At 51.8% G+C, this 16,191-nt stretch overlaps 7 protein-coding genes across 7 annotated transcripts; 6 read left to right on the top strand and 1 right to left on the bottom strand.

The window, feature by feature from the left end:
* Positions 1–761: 761 nt before the first annotated feature.
* On the top strand, positions 762–3,595 carry RHO25_009927 (uncharacterized protein; the record flags this gene model as incomplete). Its single annotated transcript, XM_023601448.2, has 2 exons — positions 762–1,732; positions 1,783–3,595. The coding sequence occupies 2 exons, from the start codon at positions 762–764 to the stop codon at positions 3,593–3,595; spliced, it is 2,784 nt and encodes a 927-aa protein (XP_023453175.1).
* Positions 3,596–4,165: 570 nt separating this feature from the next.
* RHO25_009926 (uncharacterized protein) lies at positions 4,166–5,575 on the top strand (the record flags this gene model as incomplete). The annotated part of the gene is made up of 3 exons (XM_023601447.2): positions 4,166–4,933; positions 4,992–5,161; positions 5,230–5,575. 3 exons carry the CDS (start codon positions 4,166–4,168, stop codon positions 5,573–5,575), a joined length of 1,284 nt encoding a protein of 427 aa, XP_023453171.1.
* A 333-nt stretch (positions 5,576–5,908) lies between these two features.
* Positions 5,909–7,777, bottom strand: RHO25_009925 (uncharacterized protein; the record flags this gene model as incomplete). Its single annotated transcript, XM_023601446.2, has 4 exons — positions 5,909–6,117; positions 6,186–7,437; positions 7,502–7,683; positions 7,741–7,777. The coding sequence occupies 4 exons, from the start codon at positions 7,775–7,777 to the stop codon at positions 5,909–5,911; spliced, it is 1,680 nt and encodes a 559-aa protein (XP_023454136.1).
* An 870-nt stretch (positions 7,778–8,647) lies between these two features.
* RHO25_009924 (uncharacterized protein) lies at positions 8,648–9,618 on the top strand (the record flags this gene model as incomplete). Its single annotated transcript, XM_023601445.1, has 4 exons — positions 8,648–8,723; positions 8,776–9,062; positions 9,112–9,538; positions 9,590–9,618. The coding sequence occupies 4 exons, from the start codon at positions 8,648–8,650 to the stop codon at positions 9,616–9,618; spliced, it is 819 nt and encodes a 272-aa protein (XP_023454135.1).
* A 478-nt stretch (positions 9,619–10,096) lies between these two features.
* Positions 10,097–10,950, top strand: RHO25_009923 (uncharacterized protein; the record flags this gene model as incomplete). The annotated part of the gene is made up of 5 exons (XM_023601444.2): positions 10,097–10,206; positions 10,257–10,306; positions 10,364–10,407; positions 10,454–10,743; positions 10,794–10,950. The coding sequence occupies 5 exons, from the start codon at positions 10,097–10,099 to the stop codon at positions 10,948–10,950; spliced, it is 651 nt and encodes a 216-aa protein (XP_023453692.1).
* A 409-nt stretch (positions 10,951–11,359) lies between these two features.
* On the top strand, positions 11,360–12,505 carry RHO25_009922 (mitochondrial 37S ribosomal protein uS7m; the record flags this gene model as incomplete). Its single annotated transcript, XM_023601443.2, has 2 exons — positions 11,360–11,629; positions 11,681–12,505. The coding sequence occupies 2 exons, from the start codon at positions 11,360–11,362 to the stop codon at positions 12,503–12,505; spliced, it is 1,095 nt and encodes a 364-aa protein (XP_023453853.1).
* Positions 12,506–13,136: 631 nt separating this feature from the next.
* On the top strand, positions 13,137–15,051 carry RHO25_009921 (uncharacterized protein; the record flags this gene model as incomplete). Its single annotated transcript, XM_023601442.2, has 3 exons — positions 13,137–13,501; positions 13,566–13,913; positions 13,965–15,051. 3 exons carry the CDS (start codon positions 13,137–13,139, stop codon positions 15,049–15,051), a joined length of 1,800 nt encoding a protein of 599 aa, XP_023453579.1.
* Positions 15,052–16,191: the final 1,140 nt, after the last annotated feature.

The raw sequence follows: 16,191 nt of genomic DNA, 5'->3' as shown, positions 1-16,191 counted from the left end.
AGGTCCCGCCGTGCTCCCGAGCTCGATTTCCGACTCGACCAACATCTCACCTGCAAGCTATTTTGACAACACTTTTCACGCCATGGATCAGACTAGCCTCATTGGCAGCAGATACATGTCCAATGCTCGAGCTCCAGCAGCGACATGAGGCGTGCTTGGCGTGCATGTGCTTCGCAGGATGCTCTCTCAATGGAAATGGGAATGGCGACCGGCCGTTCCTTCGTCGCATCACTTCTGGAGCAGGATCCCACCGAGCTGACAAGCTGCACATATCCTGACACCTCGACTTCGTCCAGAGAAGAGTCCGAAGTACTGAAGATCTCCTCCTGCAAGTCCAGCAATCAAGCGGGTGAGCACAGCCTTGTGTATGCAGCTGCGGCCAACCATTCACGCCTTTACTGCAAGCCATCCCCGATTCTGGAGCAAATCCACGCGGTGTGCACCCTCAGTCCAGCGAGCGCATGACAGTCCCAGTCTAGACACACGCGAGCTACAGCCTTATTGCCGCCACAAAGGCTGAGGCTGTGATCCTTGGTACATACTGGATGTACACAGCCCTCCAGCCATCATATTTCGCTCAACTTCAAACACTCAACCGCGCTGCACTTCTTCGTTTCATCAGCGTCGCACAAAGACATCCTGCGTCTTGAAACGAGTGACAATCTGCAAGCCGCCGTCGACCGGACCGAACGACGTGCGTATTGCCGCTTTAGCGCGATGCGCATGTGAATATTTGATTTGAGTACGAGGCATCGCAAACGATGTCGACACCTGACCGCGCCGAGCAGCGCGGACTTCTGAACGATGCATCACCAATACCAGCTGCCGGTCCGACTTCACCAACTGTCACGTCCCCAAGACATCGCCCGGGATATCAGAGGGTGCCGACAGTTTCCTTCAGCGACACTCCGCCGACAGAGGCGACCACAGCCATGGCGGCGGAGGAAGAGAAGATTTCTGCGCGACACTCCAATGACAATACCAGGCGCAATCACGGACTAGGCATTATCTCAGGAGGCACTCGAGATCATCAAGCAGACATCACACCCGCGACACCACAGCAAAGCGCTTCAGCAAGGAACTCGAGCCGGATGGACCAGAGTTACACTCCCTATTCAGCGTCCTCGAGTGCGGCCATGACTGGTTCTACCAAGTTCGAAGAGTCGTTCGATATATCTTACGACCCTAAGCATCATGCTTCGCGAACGTCACTTCAATCTGGAGCACCATCAATCTATGCGAAATCAGATGCTGGCTTGCTGTCGGTCCGCACAGCCTACAACGAGTTTGCGCCGCACAATCACTGTCCCAGCAAGAAATCATACAAGCACGGACGATTCAGCAACTGGATATCGATGACCATTTTGACATTGGCCATATTCGCGACTGTTTTCTCGCTCATCTTCCTGATAATCGCCATAAAAGGACCAAAATATGGGCGCAAAATACGCAATGGCGGCTCATTGACGCCCTCATCGGCTGCGTTCCTCACTTCATTCTTCGCCAAACTCATTGAACTCTCCTTTGTCACCGTCGTGGTAGCCTTCATTGGCCAAGCATTGGCACGTCGCGCGTTCAAACTTGAACGTGCCCGAGGCATCACCCTCGCTGAGCTGAACATGCGAGCATGGATTCTGCAACCTGGCACAATGCTCACACAATGGGAAAGCGTGAAATATGCTGGAATATCTTTTCTTGGCATTGTCTCGTTCCTTGCAGCACTGTTCGCAATGTAAGTTCTCCCCTTCGACATTAGGCCCCGGAAGTGCTGATAGATTTCAGTCTGTACACCTCGGCCGCCACGGCTCTTGTGCAACCTCAATTAGTGCTTCCGAAATTTGAGTCCAAATTGCTACAGGGAATGGTGAAATCGTCATATGCGAACCCGAATTACATCGCGGAAAATTGCAAGACGCCCATCAAATCCGCGTACGATACGGAGTTTGGCGATGCGAGCCGCGATGCTTCCATGACCACCTGCTTACAGATCGAGTATGCGGCCAATGCCTTCAGCAACTTCCATACGTACCTTGCCACTTGGCGAGATCACGCCCTGGGCTACGGAAATGCAACAGATGACTTGCGGACAAGGCCTCCGGGATACGCTCAATTCAACGGCAATACCACTGTGGCCGCGCCTTGGATCGAGCATAGAAACGTCACTCAGGACGCTTATAAGGGTTATATCATCAACAATGTGACCATGGCCATGCCACACATGGGCATTGTGCAGGCTGCGATTGACCCGGCGAACGACATAATGCAGCCGTCCGAAGTCCAAGGTGCACTGTACAACATACGGGCCTCTGTACCATCGCCGATGGTGAACGTACTCTGCTTGACGATGGATGAAACGATGCTGCAACCTTTCGTGTACACCCTGTGGGAAGGCAGAAACGAGTCTGCTTGTGACGAAGATACTTGGGAATCGAACGGGGCATGGCCAAGATGTGCGGATTTCAGTGGAACGAGCCCAGACCTCACGAACCGGACAGGTTGGGATGAGAAGCTTCAGGATATTTTTCATTGGGGTCCCGAATGGGGACCAAATAACTTCCCGCCGGTGTTCCCGCGGCTACCAAGTGACTACAACACGCTATTGAACGACACGATAGGGCTGAGCGCCACCTGGGGAGCGACGTCCATCTATCTTCTCCTCAAAGGAGGCCCAAAGGACGCGAATGGGAATCCCACTGAGATACCTGGCGGACCCAACGGCACAACGACGCAGGGCAAGAACTATGCACTCTGTCAGCTGAAAGCGGGTCTCACGCCAAATTGTGTTAGCTCATACAATGCAAGTATCTCTGGAGGTAGTATGGAAGCTGTCTGCGAATCCGGCGACTCCCTGGAGTACATCCGAAGTGAGCCCACTGCTTTGCAAGGCAATGCCACACTCAGTAAAGACTGGGTCAATATTGGTGGTGAATGGGCACGCAGTCTTTCTCTGAACGCTGGCCTAAACAACGGCAATGCATCGAATGCACGGCTACTCTCACAACTCATCGTTACAACTGAAACTCTCAGTAAAGCTTTACCGTCCACAGCAGAGGCTCTTGCAGTGTTGGCAGGGAACACTTTACTGCAAGGCTCAATGGACACACCTTTCACAATGTTCTGGAACTACACAGACGCGGTCATAGATGGGTCCCCACAGTACTTCAATGCCTCGGTACGCATCCAGCAGTACGCCAGCGGAGGGTCAGCAGCATTGCAAAAGCCATTTTACGTTGTGCTTGTGGCCGTATTTGTGATCAACGCAGCTATACTGGCCTATTTCCTTTGCCATCGGGACTGGTACACGGACTTCTCAGAGCCGGTGCATCTGTTCTCATTGGCAGTCAATTCGCCTCCGAGCTACGAGTTGGCTGGCAGTTGTGGGTCTGGTCCAAGTGGAGAGATGTACAAGACCAGCTGGAAGATGCACAGAGATGGCGAGCATTTCTATGTGGACAGCCAGAAGCAGACTGGCAGCACCACGATGGAGGTTGACAGTCCAAGGTTCAGTCGAAGGAGGCTCACGCAGACGTTCGAGATGGGGTCTCCGATTGTGGGGAAGCTGAAGGATAGGTTCTCCAGGCAATCATTCACTTGATAATGTAATTCAGATGCTGTTAGAGAGATAGGACTTTCGGAGGGCATTTCTCCCCGAACACGCAGTGCGGCATTGCCGTTCACGCTCATCGGCTGATGCACTTGTTTCCGAATTTGCTCTCCACGGGCGCTCTGTGGTAGCAGAGCATTTCCCAGCAAATAGATAAGCCGTACTGCGTGCACATTGGGCTGTGTCGCGTCACATGGGCGACCCGGGTGCTGCTTTCAATGCAGACACATATCATCGGATGTTGCACGTCAGGATGCTCGTAGACCACGTTCGGCTAATGCACCTCCACAGGTGTTGCTTATGCGGAACTGAGTTCGCGGAGCTGAAGGTGGCGTTGAAGCAGCCGAGCGCCTTGGTCTGGCCAGTGTGGGCCATTGGGTCAGCATCATTGACAAATCCCTGCAGAATCCACTGTGCTATCTTCGACATCACCACAAAGGGCTACTGGCCACGCTCAAAGAATTCGAAGACCACAAGTACTTGTGAAGTGCGAGCTGCATAGCACAATTGCGCATCGATCAAACACCCCGGCAGGGCGACTGTACAAGCAAGACCGACACGATGACTGCAATTCCAGAATTCGCCTACGGGTCATCACCACCTGTGCCGGTGAAACCTCAAAAGCCAGAGCAGGTAACGGAAGGCGTGACACTTCTCAAACCGCTTTCAAGAAGGGGCCATGGACCTGGAATGATCATTCTCGCACCAAACGACGAACGAGCCGCACCTGTCGAAATTCAAGATGGCATCCCTTCACTACGAATGAAATGGGCCGAAGAAGGATATTGTGTTGCTGAAATTCGACCAAATGCTTCATCCGGAGCTCTCAAAGCTGCCGTGCAAGCTCTGGAAAGCTGTACTGAATGCGAACCAAAAGACAAAATGGGCCTCATCTGCTACGACACAGACTTGTGGTCCAAATCCGCTTCCGCTGTGGAGTCTCTGAAAGATCGCATCGTTGTCGCAGCAATATACGCAAAGGCTTCGCAGTTCAAGCAGATCTCTACACAGGCTTCTGTGCCTACGATATACCATTTGGCCGGCAAATCGGAGACAAAGTCGACGGCTACTGCCAACAGCAAAATTTACGAATATGCTACGACGGAGTCGAGTTCTTTTCCAGTACCGTTTTATGAGGACTTTCATTATGCTACGGAAGCTGTTTCGCATTCAAGAAATCTGTCTTTTTTCAAGCCGAGAATGAATGGACCTTATTTTGACCTTGAGTTGCTGTGGGATGAGCATACGTACTATGAATTTGAGAATAGGAATGTTGAGCATACGATGGCGACGATGGTGGATGAGCCATATGTCAATCATGTCCCGACGGTATGAGACACCACTTTTATGGGCCTCCAAAACGAATTTGCTGACAGAAACTTCGCAGCTCACCGGAGGCATCGGCCGCAAAAAGCTGACGAATTTCTACCGCGATCACTTCATCTTCAGCAACCCAGACGACACCGAGCTTGAACTCATCAGTCGAACTGTAGGAATTGACAGAGTCGTGGATGAATTTATCTATAAATTCACGCACGATAAGACACCGGATTGGCTGTGAGTCCTCCCCAAACCTCTCTACACCCACCTTCATATCACATGCCTAACATTTTTGCCTTGTCTAGCTTCCCCGGTGTCCCGCCCACATACAAATATGTCGAAATCCCCATGATGGCAGTCGTTAACATCCGCGGCGATCGCCTCTATCACGAGCATATCAGCTGGGATCAAGCTTCTGCACTACGACAAATTGGAGTCCTACCAGAGACATTGCCTCTGACAGTCGAAGTACCTGCTGCGGCGACGAATGGGACGAATGGGCATGTGAATGGCAATGGCGTCGTGTATAGTAATACTAAGCAGTATGAGGTTACGTTGCCTGTTGCTGGAACGGATACGACGAATAAGATGCGGGATAAGAATTCTGTGGCGTCGAATGGGATGTTTGAGTATAAGGCGAGGGAGGTTTGAGAGTAGGGATGCTGATGCAATGATAAGCGGTGTGTATAGGTAACAACGAAATTCACGAATTCAATGCAAGATTTTGTTGCTTCATTGTTCAGTTTTCGCGAGCGTGGTTGAGAAATTTTGACTCCACGATCCTGAACTGTTCGAGTACGTGTTCCGCTCAAGATCTTGCTGGGCTGTGTGATGATCGACATATGTAAGCCTTCAACTAGACTTCATATCACACGCGCGAAGAACAGGACATGATTTGCAAAACAGGTTTCATAAACTGTCTTTTGGGGGTATATACAAATGCTCGAGTACATGACGGGTTCAGACTTGGACAGATCCAGTCGATCACGATTTCGTCGCACCATGCTTCTCAACCCACTCATCAATAAATCCGCGATAATCTGGAGGACCATAAGGCTGCGTGAAATCCGCCCAGCCATTCTTCCTATTCACTTTCAAACCCAGATCTTTCATCATAAGATCCGTGTAAGGAATAGCATCGAAGACGAAATCGGGAAGACTTGCTCCATAGCCAGTAGGGTATCGCCACTTACCTACAAGGTCACAAAGTTAGCTTGATTGTTACAATTATTTTGGAGACTTAGGATCTGATGGAGCTTACCCCATTGTGTGTGCAGCATGATTTCCTTGGTGATATCCTCTTCTGTTTCTGCAATGCGGTCTAGACGGCCGTCGAGGAAAGCGGAGATCCAGAGGCCTTGAACGGAAGCGCAAATGGAAGTTGAGACAGATGAGACCATTCCAGCGAAGGCAATGTTGCGGTCTTCGATGCGAGCGGGTGGGATCATGAAGCGATAGAGGCGGAAAGGGTCGTTCTTGGGTTTGAAGTTGAGGGGAGGTTGAGTACGAAGGCGGGGATATAGCGATAGAATTTTCTCGTCGTATTCTGTTGCGAGTTTGGATTGTTCTGGACGAGGTTTTTTGAGACCGATGCCAGCTGTGCCGAAGTTGAGGAAGCGGATTGAGGGTTCTTTTCGCCAGCCGGTGGAGCAGACAAGGACGTCGGTTTTAAGTTCGGTGCCGTCTGTGAGATGTACTGTGTGGTCTGTGAGACGCTCGACGTCTGCGTTGTGTACGCGCACTTCGCCTCGTTTGATCATGTCGAAGAAGTCCTTGTCGTAGTTGTGAATGCTGAGGCCGCTTCCGATCCAGAAGGCAGGGTTCCAAGGCTTGATTTTACCGAGTTCCTTGTCGTTGTCATAGCCATTCTGTGTGACAACTTCGCCGCTCAAGCCAGCCCAGAATTTATCCACGATGAAACGTCCCACAGCTGTGCCGTGTAGAAAGTTCCTTAGTTTGCCTGCTAGCCAGCCTGATTCAGATCCCCAAGGACACGGCGAGAAAAGCTGCATCCATCGCACGTGCAATAGCTGCTCGAGTCGTTTGCCTCCCATCACGTATGGGTATGATATCCACACTGGGCCATTGCCACTGGGTCTGATCACAAGGTCCACAGGCACGCCCTGCTCAGCATATGCGTATGCCACATCGAATGCTGACTTGGCACCTCCTACAACGACAGCGCGCTTCGATGTCTTGATTGTTTCTCCTTGGCGGCAGAAATCTTTAGCATGGAAGTATGGTGCGTTGAACGACTCAGCTCCAGGATAGATCGGAAAGTTGGGTGATGAAGTGAGTCCAGTCGCTACGATGACTTTCTTCGTGAGGACGCTCGTTTGTTTATCACCCGACTCGGTCTCCAGTTTCCAGCCGCCGTCCGAGGTTGGCTCCAAGGAGTTTACTCTCGTCAGGAATCGAGTTCGTTCAAAGACTCCGAACTTCTTGGCGAAGTCTGTTAGGTATTTATGTAGTACCTTGCCGGGAATGTGATCTGAATGTGTGATGCCATATTCCTGCATGTGTGGCAATATTAGTGCATGGCTTCCAGAGTCGAGATCCTCAGTCAGGCAAGCTTACCTCTGGCACCATTGGGAAATCAGGATATTCGTAGGAGCCGTGAAGATTGTTGGACTTCAGCCCGTGATACAGGCGGTTCTCGCTCCATGTTCCGCCACAGCTGCTTTCTGCTTCTAGGACGAGGATGTCCTCTGTAGGATGGAGCTCAATATATGTCTTCGCAGCCGCCAACCCAAACCAGCCTGCGAATCATATTCAGTATGTTGAGTGCGTGAAACGATGGGGATTGCGTGACTGACCAGCTCCGACCACGACCATGTCATGTTTGTCAGCCATGTTGAGCACTCTAAATTATGATCGGGGCAAATTTCAGAGCTGAGGGCGAGATGAAAAGGGTGCCTTCTGAGCAATGTCTGTTCCGAGTCTCAATGGCCTTGATATCTACGCGCCGCCAGCCTGCTGCCTTTAGGATAGAATACAAGCCCGGATATCTGCCTCCTGGACTGATAAGAAACACGCGACGCAGCAGCCATGCCGCCGCTCTTCTTGAGGGGAAAATCGCCTGGTTGGCATCTCGGCACACTCGGTAGAATCCTTTTCGGTGGGTGCAACTCGATTCCCAGTCCAGGCTGGCACAGACGTGCTAGGGCAAAGCCAGAGTCCCAAGTGCGCGGTCCGTGATCCACTTCTGCGCTACCCCACTTCAATCTCGACTTCACCTCCAGTCGCTTCTCCAGAAGACACGGATCAGCGGTCGACCGTCGAACTCTGATAACAAAACGTGGTACCTGCAGGGCCAAGTGCTCCCCGCGATGGCAGCGGCAGAAGGCGCAGCTCTGAAGAGAGCGCGGTCCGAGTCACCTGCTCCATTGCCACTGCCAGCTGTAGACCGCATTACAGGACTGTATCACGCCCGCAGGAATACGAACAGCCGCGAGACTCCGCGATAGCGAAACAGCGGCGTGAGATATTGTGGAAGCTGACGAGGAAGAGCAAATTGTTATAGCTGCCCGCCTTGGCCGACATCGGATCCTAGCTACCAGTAGAGAAGGAAGCATTTGAGATCCCGTTCAAATTCAACGCATCAAGTCAGGAAGAAGTGGGGACGTACCGCGAGGATCTTCTGAAGGGAAAGTCTCGACTATAGACATAGACTGGCTTGCACCTGTTCGACTTGCCCAGATCACAACTCGACTCCCAGAAAACATGGCAGCAAGCATTGCATCGAAGTTCTCGTTGAAGGGCCGCAACTATGTGGTGACCGGAGGTGCCATGGGCATCGGTACATATGGCCGCAACACTACGCCTTGGCCTCATTTCTGACTTGAGTGTAGGATACAGTATCACAAAAGACATTGCAGACGCTGGTGGCAACGTTGCAGTTATCGACTTGCGAGATACTCCTCTCGAGGATGTCTTCGGCTTGGCCAAGCAGTATGGAGTGAAAGCAGAGTATTTCCAGGCAGACGTCAGCAATGAGTCCCAGTTGACCTCGGCCTTTGAGAAGGTGGTGCAGTCATTTGGCACGATTGATGGCATTGTAACAGCTGCTGGTATTGCCATTGACAAGCCATTTGTTGACCAGAAATGGGAAGAGGTTGAAAAAGTGTTGCAGGTCAACGTAAGTCTAACTCCAAATGGCAATTCAAGCTCATGCTCACACCATCTAGACTCTCGGTTCCATGTTTGCAGCACAACTTGCAGTAAAGCAAATGCAAAAGCAAGGCACTCCAGGCAGTGTCGTTTTTATCGCCAGTATCACAGCACACGTCAACCTTCCAGGCTACCGAATGGCAGGCTACAACTGTTCCAAGGGAGCCATCAAAATGCTGTCGCAAGTACTGTCTGCGGAGCTGGCACCTAAAGGCATTCGCGTCAACTCGATCAGCCCAGCCTTTATCGAAACGAATCAGACACGGGGTGCACGCGAACACACGACAAAGGCGTGTGGCGACCTCATGCAGACAGCTCCTCCGATGGGCCGGATAGGACAGCCTGATGAGGTTTCGCCCGCAGCAATCTTCTTCTTGAGCGATGCAGCGGCTTATGTGACAGGTGCTGATATTCTTGTGAGTGGTGGTATCCACACAGGCAGAGGTGAGTTCGATCATATTTTGCTGGCACGGCAATTTACTGACTATTTTCCAGGCGGAGATTACGACATGTGTGCGCAATAGAAATGATAGAAAAGATATACTTCCAATCAATATGGATTTTCGAATCGCAGCATCGCCACACACATGCGAAATCTTGTGCTTGAGGCATTGGCCCAGTTACTGCGTCTTGCACAAGAGTCGAGGACCTCATAACCGAAGGTTACACAACCTGAGATCACATTTAATTATCCGAACACAATGGGGAGCAAACTTGATGACACAACTCCATTTGTTCACACCTGCATATTGCAGCTTGGTCCCACCTGCCTCGCATGCTCGCGTAACGCCAGTCTCATGTGATTGGTTCCTGCCAATATCCACCTGCTGACCGTGCTTGGCAGGATCCCATCCTTCAAGCCTTGATTGTGGCCTCTTTCCCTGCTCGGCGCCGAAATATTAGTCGTTGCCAATGCAATTGTGCTTTTGATGACATCTCGCATTTGGTGTCAGTATCTTTTTAACCTCAAACTTCCCTCGCCAGAACTTGTTGCCAACAGATATGGCGGACTTCGACTGGAAACGCGAACGAGAGGTCCTTCGTGGCCCCTTCCCTTTCTTCGACAATACCATGATTTTCGAGCTATTGGATGTGGATGAAAGCGAAGCGACGTGAGTTTCCCTAGTCTGAGTGTACGAGGATCACGCTGATGGAGTCGCAGAGCTTTGATGCGGATAACTTACAAGGGCAATGACCCACTACTCAAGAAAGGCTAGCTGAAATGGACATTCAATTCCTCATGGACAGTGGCTGATCTGATCTGATCAGGCCGCGGTCACCCACTCGTACCGCCTTTGCATCTGCACTTCAAGGTAGGAACACAATGTGATTGCAGATGCAAGCGCTAAGCGATCATAGCAAACCGAGACCTTCAACGTAATTCAAGGCGAGATGGCTATAGTGACCGGCTGGGATGAGAAAGAAACCATCCTTCGCCCAGATAACACGCCCAAGGATGTTGAACCCATGCTCCCACACACGCCTTACTGCTATGGCGGCGATGTAGATACCATTGTCCTCATTCGAGCGCACCCAGCTGCCGAGAACGATCCATTGGGCGCTGTGTTCTTCGAACACTTATTTCGACTTTTGGACGAAGCACACAGGGCTAAGAAGGCACCCGATGGGATTCAAGTCATGGTGATGCAGTAAGTGAAGCCCAATGCTGCTGTCAGACATCTAGCTGACTTGTCGCCAGACACGCCACCGATTCCGCACTTGTTATGTTTCCGTCTCATGAATGGCTTGGTAGCCTGCGTTGGCGGATACCATGGCTATTCCAAGCTGGCCTGGCGAATCTCGGGTGGCTGCTGGGCTATACGCCAGAGATCAAGAGGTTCATGCACTTGGATTGAGCGAGCGATGATACAAATGAAGGGAAGCCAGTCAGCCTTCAACGCCGTATGACGGAGCATGATCATATGTGAGTCCAGCAAAGCGTTCGCGTAGTCGTGCATCTGTTCTCACAAGACAAGCTCGTTTTTCTTCTTTCCTCAAAGAGCTTGCGTGAAGTGTTCTCGTGTTAGAAGACATCGTCATATTACACCACAACTTATGTCTGTCTGCGATGAGTCCAACCCGAGGTTCACAGAGGACGAGAAGTTTGGAGCAAGATTTTGGATTGAATTGAATTGTATCGAGTGAGCATTGACTTCGTCATTTTTGGAGCTCGGTCTTGGCACAGCTTGGCTTCTCCGATGAACTCCTCCCTGCACGCCTTCACGTCAGTCGGTAGGCAGAGCATTGCCATTGACCAACACAACCATGCCTCCCACCATCAACCCATTTCCGGTGCTACGAACCGTCGCCTTGCGACCGCGACCAATCGTGATTCAACGCAGCGATGTCGTGAAAGGCGCCGTTGGGCGCCGCACATTCGCGGAGAAGAGCAAAGATGTACCAGAAGCAGAGCAGGGAGCAGTGGGGCCAAACATGCAGCAGGCAGAGCACGTCAGCGAGGAGGCAGCGAAGATGGCCAAGATCCAGGGCGGTGAAGGACCAGATATTGAGGGACAAGGGACACCCGTGCAAGATGTGAGTGAAAGATGCAGATGAGGCACACGCGCCTATACTGATAGGATACAGATCTTGAAGGATGAGAAAGAGACCAGGAAGAATGCACCACAAGTCCTCAAGGAGGACGTCAAAGCAGGCAACACTACCAAACCTCAGACCAGGCAATTCTCGACGTATGCGCGGAGACGGCTGGAAATGCAGTCGACCTCTTACGCACCGCCTGAGATGGAACAGTCATTCGCAGCGGCATCCTACGCGCCCTCTCAGACTGCTGCCGATCACACCGCCACGACGCAGTCCGTTGCTGACGTCGAACCAAAAGGCCACAAGTTCCCGCTGCCACCCATCCCACTTCCGCGAGAACTGGTCAAAGATCACAGGTACGACCCAGTCGTCAATCAAGTGACCAACCTGCTCATGAAAGACGGCAAAAAGTCTGTAGCCCAGCGCAACATGTCCGTCATTCTCAACATCCTCCGCACGGCACCTGCACCTACCTACAATGCCAACCGACCTTTACTACCAGGCGCGCCGCCCGCATCGCATCTCCCACTGAACCCCGTACTTTACCTCACGCTTGCCGTCGATAGCGTTGCGCCTCTTCTGCGAATTCGATCGCAAAGAGGTGCAGCTGGAGGTGGTGTTGCGTTACAGATCCCTGTTCCACTTGGCATTAGGCAAAGGAGAAGAACAGCGTTCATGTGGATACTAGATGCGGCAGTGAAGAGGAAGAGTAAAGGTTCAGGCAATGACATGTTTGCGACAAAAGTAGCTGATGAGATCATTGCTATTGTGGAAGGGAGGAGTTCTGTGTGGGAAAAGAGGACGGCGGTACACAAGCTGGCGACAACTGCAAGAGCAAACTTGAACTACAGTATGCGCGGTAGACGTTAAGCGCGCAGGAGGGAGACCAGAGTAATGTAACAATGTATTCAACTCGCCTAGAGCACTCAGCCCGGCCGGATAAATCCACAGGAGTGACCAACTGACCAGGCAATACCTTTGGAAGCATTCGCTGTGACGAAACAGCTACTGACCACTTGGGCTCGACGCCATAGACGCTTGCTCGGGGTTAAGCTTCTGACTCCTGGTGCTTAACAACGACGACTCATCGACGACACATTGTTGATTCGCGAGATTAAGTAATGATCTGCGGAAAATAGTGGTGAACTGATCCTGCGGAGGACAGATGACATTCAACCGGCACCGAATTCTGCCTACAAACGACTCCTTGGGCCCGAAAGTCCGTCGTGGCTGCAAGCCATCTCGCATGGCTCGGGCGTTTGCTGCGGACCGGCCGAGGAATGCGCCACTTTCATTGGCTCCTGCCGGGTTAGAAGCACATGGCAGCGGTGGTTCGGCCGACCAGTTCGTCTACAGGAATCCAGATCGTGCACCCGCGAGACATTGTCTGTGTACATTATAATGTAGCCGTGTCTGCCCAGGCGACACAGTTACCCCTTCATCGGCGCAACGAACGTTACACTCGTGCAACTAACACGTTCAAACGTCGTTTCCGACAACAATGGCGACCGTTCCAGCAGCCACTCCTTTGGAGACTACAGCACCTCTACCACAGCCAGTAACAATCACCAAACCAGAAGAAATCCACGAGAAAGCCGAGAGCGTTACATCGAGTGACGATGAGGGCCACGAGAAATCCCATCAGCGCAACGAAGAATCAGCGAACAATGACGATACCAATGGCGACGACCTCACACGAGCGCCTTCAGCGGCGCCGTCAGAGGTGTATCCGGAAGGCAAACAAGTCGTTCTCGTTATGATCGCCATTCTACTCGCTGTCTTCCTGATGGCCTTGGATCGAACCATCATCGCCACGGCAGTACCCCAAATCACCAATGACTTCCACTCACTCGACGATATTGGATGGTACGTAAAACTTGCCTCCTCCTCAACCCAATTTCGGAATTCGCTGACACATCTTTGTTTCCAGGTATGCAAGTGCATTCATGCTCACAGCCTCATGCTTCCAACTCCCCATCGGCAAAATCTACACCTTCTACTCCCCGAAATGGGTCTTCCTCACCGTCATCGGCATCTTCGAAATCGGTTCCACGATCTGCGGCGCAGCACCCAATTCCGTTGCTTTTATCATCGGAAGAGCGATTGCCGGAGTGGGTTCCGCGGGAATAATGTCCGGGGCCATCATTCTAATGGTTAGCGTTGTTCCGTTGGCGAAGCGTCCAGTGTACCAAGGGTTCTTCGGAGCGGTTTTTGGCGTGGCTTCTGTGATTGGACCTTTGCTTGGTGGAGCTTTCACTACGGAGGTTTCCTGGAGATGGTGAGTATGACTGTCTGTTGATCCGTGGGGGCGTTACTGAGTGTGTAACAGGTGCTTTTACATCAATCTCCCCATTGGTGGAGTCGCGATGCTTGTGATCTTCTTCATCCTGAAAGAGACACCAGCCGCGCAGCCTGATCTCACTTTCCGACAGCAGTCGGCTCAGCTCGATCTCCTCGGCGAGCTATTCCTCCTGCCCAGCATCATCTGCTTGCTTCTGGCGCTCCAATGGGGAGGTGCAACATACCAGTGGAGCGATGGGCGCATCATAGCTCTGTTTGTCGTGTTTGGCGTGACGCTCATTGCTTTCATCGCCGTTCAGATATGGAAGCCAGAAACCGCTACTATTCCCGGACGAATCGTCAAGAACAGAAGCATCATGGCCGGAATGCTCTTCGTCTTCTGTCTGGCCTCTGCCATGATGATCTTCGTCTACTACGTGCCCATCTGGTTCCAGGCTGTGAAGGGTACGACAGCAGTACAAAGTGGAATTGATACGATCCCTATGGTGCTCTCCCTGGTCGTTGGCGCCATATCATCAGGACAATTGATCGGCCGCTTCGGCTACTATACGCCATTTGCCATGGCAGGCTCTGTCCTCATGCCCATCGGTGCGGGTCTAATGACGACCTGGAACCTTTCGACGACCAGCGGCTACTGGATCGGCTACCAAATTCTCTTCGGCTACGGTATTGGTGTTGGCATGCAACAAGGTGGCATGGCCGCGCAAACTGTTCTGAACAAAAAGGACGTCCCGACTGGTGTGTCGCTCATGTTCTTCGTACAACAACTCGGCGGAGCCATATTCGTATGCGTTGGCCAGAATGTCTTCAACACATCGCTCATCAACGGCCTCGTAAGACTGGTCAAGGACCTCGACCCAATGCAGATCGTCAACACCGGAGCGACAGAAATCAGAGACATCGTGCCAGAGGGAGAACTAGAACAGGTTCTTGTCATATACAATGGAGCCCTTCGACAAGTATTCATCGTCGGCGTCATCGTGGCTGCACTTTCGGCGCTTGGGTCTTTTGCATTGGAATGGAGAAGTGTAAAGGGCAAACAGGGCCCGACGGAAAAGAAGAGTAACGACAGTGGGAAGAAGCGAACAGAGACTTCTGCGGCAGAAAAGGTCTAGCAGTTCTAGACGTCTGCATCAGTGTTGTAGAACTTGTTGTACTTTTAGCGATGATACCCAGCTCTGGCAGAGTTAGCATACATGCAGACGGAGAAACGAATAACATAATATTGAGAACCATTTCGGCTTGAAGTCTATTGCATATGGTAGACTGCTTGTTCGCAAGCCCAGTCCGGTGTTTTTGCAGTGCTCAATCTCTCTTATCACGGCTCTATACGATGAGTAGAATCGAATTTAGTGGTGGCAGTTTACCTGCTTCATCATTGCAGATTGATGTTGTGCTGCAGAAAAGTTCGCTTCTGTCAGACTTGCCTGCGTGGAAACTTCTGTGAATAAATCCGCGCAAGGCCTGAAAGTTTCGGCAGATTGATCAGACGGAAATGGACATCATGATTTCGAAAATTTGGATCACTTAGGCCTGCGCTCGTTGTTTGTCGTCATGCGTCTCCCAGGCTCGGTCGGGTTTGCTGACTGGCGCTTTCCCCTCGCCTGAATATGATTCAGATCTCAGCGTGCAACAGCCTGACCCGTCTGATAGGCACAACACGAGAACTATGCCGTCCCGTGCATCTGTTGCACAGCTCCACCTTTTCGATGCAGGTACCGCGTAGTCTTTAGTCAATATTCCCCCCCATCGGCCATTTTTCCGCTTGCGGCAATGCAAGACATCATCAACTAGGAAAGCTGTTACTGGAAACCGTCCATAACGTAACGCCGTAGTGTTTCAAGTCCTCGTCAGCGTCTACCGGTCGTCGTGCAGCAACTCGGTGGCCGTTGATCGTAGCGGTGAGCGTTCCTGCCTGCCTGCCTGCCGCGAACTATTGTTGAACTCCTGTTATAGAAAGGTCCCTGGAGGAAGAAGCGACGTTTCGACCCTGACGCTGATGCTCACGACGTCGCAGCATGACAGAACTCAGTTTCGGAGAATTTCTGGCATTTTGCGACGTGGGGCAGCATGGGGTCAGAGCGGAGCGGATCGATCTTGCTGCCGCTGAGCTGGGCTGCTGCTGCTCCAGCCACAGACAAAGCACCCGTCGTATATGTAGGTCGGAAAGTCAACTTCAATCATCATTCAAGTTTTTGACTCCATGCCACGGCTGTCTGGCCGCGCGGTGCCATGTGGTATGTGTCAGGTTTCTT

Source organism: Cercospora beticola, chromosome 6, assembly GCF_033473495.1.
Source record: "Cercospora beticola chromosome 6, complete sequence".
Lineage (NCBI taxonomy): Eukaryota > Fungi > Ascomycota > Dothideomycetes > Mycosphaerellales > Mycosphaerellaceae > Cercospora > Cercospora beticola.
Note: the sequence above shows the minus strand (reverse complement) of the source record. Positions and strands in the feature narration are given on the sequence as shown.